Here is a 1257-nt window from a genome sequence, read left to right on the forward strand (position 1 = left end):
TGACCCTGTTTATGCTCTTTTTCCCAGATCTGGCCACGCCTAACACGTCTTCCTCCTCCTCCCCCTCCCCCTCAAATTCACTTTGTCTTTTGTCACATTGCTTGCGTTTCACTCCTCTGCTTCTTTTTGAGGCGTTCCCCTCCTCCTCCAGCTGTTCTTCCCCCGCTTTCACCCCATGATCACTGGGTTTTTGTCTCTGTTTAACCACAGTGAAATTCAAGTTCTCTTTTGGTTCTGAGCTCTTCTTTGTTGCATCTTTTGAGCTGCCTGGCTCCTCACCTCTAAGTGCGCTTTTTCTGGCAGAGATCATGATTGGCACATCTTCATTAGATATTAGTCCGATAACAGGCGTAATAAATGATGTTTTGTCTCTTGTCTGTGTGACTCCAGACTGGTCCGCAGCAGACGTTTTAGCTCCTGTTGGTTGATTTGAAGGTACTCTTCCAGACGGTGGCAGAGAAAGTGAATCCAGGATGGAGTCTCCCATGTTTGGAGGGAGGGATGCTATGAAAAGCAAACAACACAATGGATAATTAGAATTATTAGGAATCTGCACCAAAAGTCTCGCTGTCACAGTTGTTTTAGTTATCTACTTCTAACCTGCTAATTCCAGATGACCGAGACAGCTTTGATGCTGCAGCAAAATGTTGAGGAGCTGAGGCTGGGTGGCTGACCGCGCACACTCCTCCAGCACAGGTGGGGTATCACTGAGCCATGACACAGTCTATAAAGTATAGAAACTGTGTTAAAGCAGTACTGAAAAGAGCAATACATAAATTTGTTTGTTTTATTTGGAACAAAACAAGGGAGGCCGATCTCAAACACAATCACTACCTGAGTTAAGTTGGGAACTGGAAGCAACTGATCCAGTCGAATCAAAAACTCCCACAGCAGCTTCTCCAGTTCCTCGTCAAACTTTGGACCATAATCCACAGGAAACTCCACCTGTCAGAAGAAAGAATAAGAGTCGTTGGCCGTTACATCCCTGCGTACATCACCTGAACAGAGACTAAAATGAGTAAAAGTTTCACTTTGGAGGAAAGGGTCTTACCTTGAAGAATTGTTCTCTCTCTTCTGGGTCTGTTAGCAGTGTGTGAATCAATGAATGGAAACTTTCGACTGTTCTCATGATTTTTACATCCTTCCTCTAGGAGACAAAAGGGCAAGAAATTACACTGTGTATCAGACTCATATCAACATTTGCTTTAACATTATAATCAATCAGCCAATCCTTTGGAATTCCTACAAATATTGAAA

The 1257-nt window shown here is 43.6% G+C and overlaps 1 protein-coding gene across 1 annotated transcript; it reads right to left on the minus strand.

The window, feature by feature from the left end:
• Nucleotides 1-4: 4 nt before the first annotated feature.
• On the minus strand, nucleotides 5-1147 carry LOC111656089 (uncharacterized; the record flags this gene model as incomplete). The annotated part of the gene is made up of 4 exons (XM_023407677.2): nucleotides 5-504; nucleotides 601-724; nucleotides 835-945; nucleotides 1052-1147. Coding segments are annotated over 4 exons (831 nt in total), but the record flags the coding sequence as incomplete, so codon positions are not given.
• Between the last annotated feature and the right edge of the window lie 110 nt (nucleotides 1148-1257).

The sequence above is a fragment of the Seriola lalandi genome, unplaced genomic scaffold, assembly GCF_002814215.2.
Source record: "Seriola lalandi dorsalis isolate HSWRI2012SDOR001 ecotype SW California unplaced genomic scaffold, Sedor1 jcf7180001975977, whole genome shotgun sequence".
NCBI classification, from domain to species: Eukaryota; Metazoa; Chordata; class Actinopteri; order Carangiformes; family Carangidae; genus Seriola; species Seriola lalandi.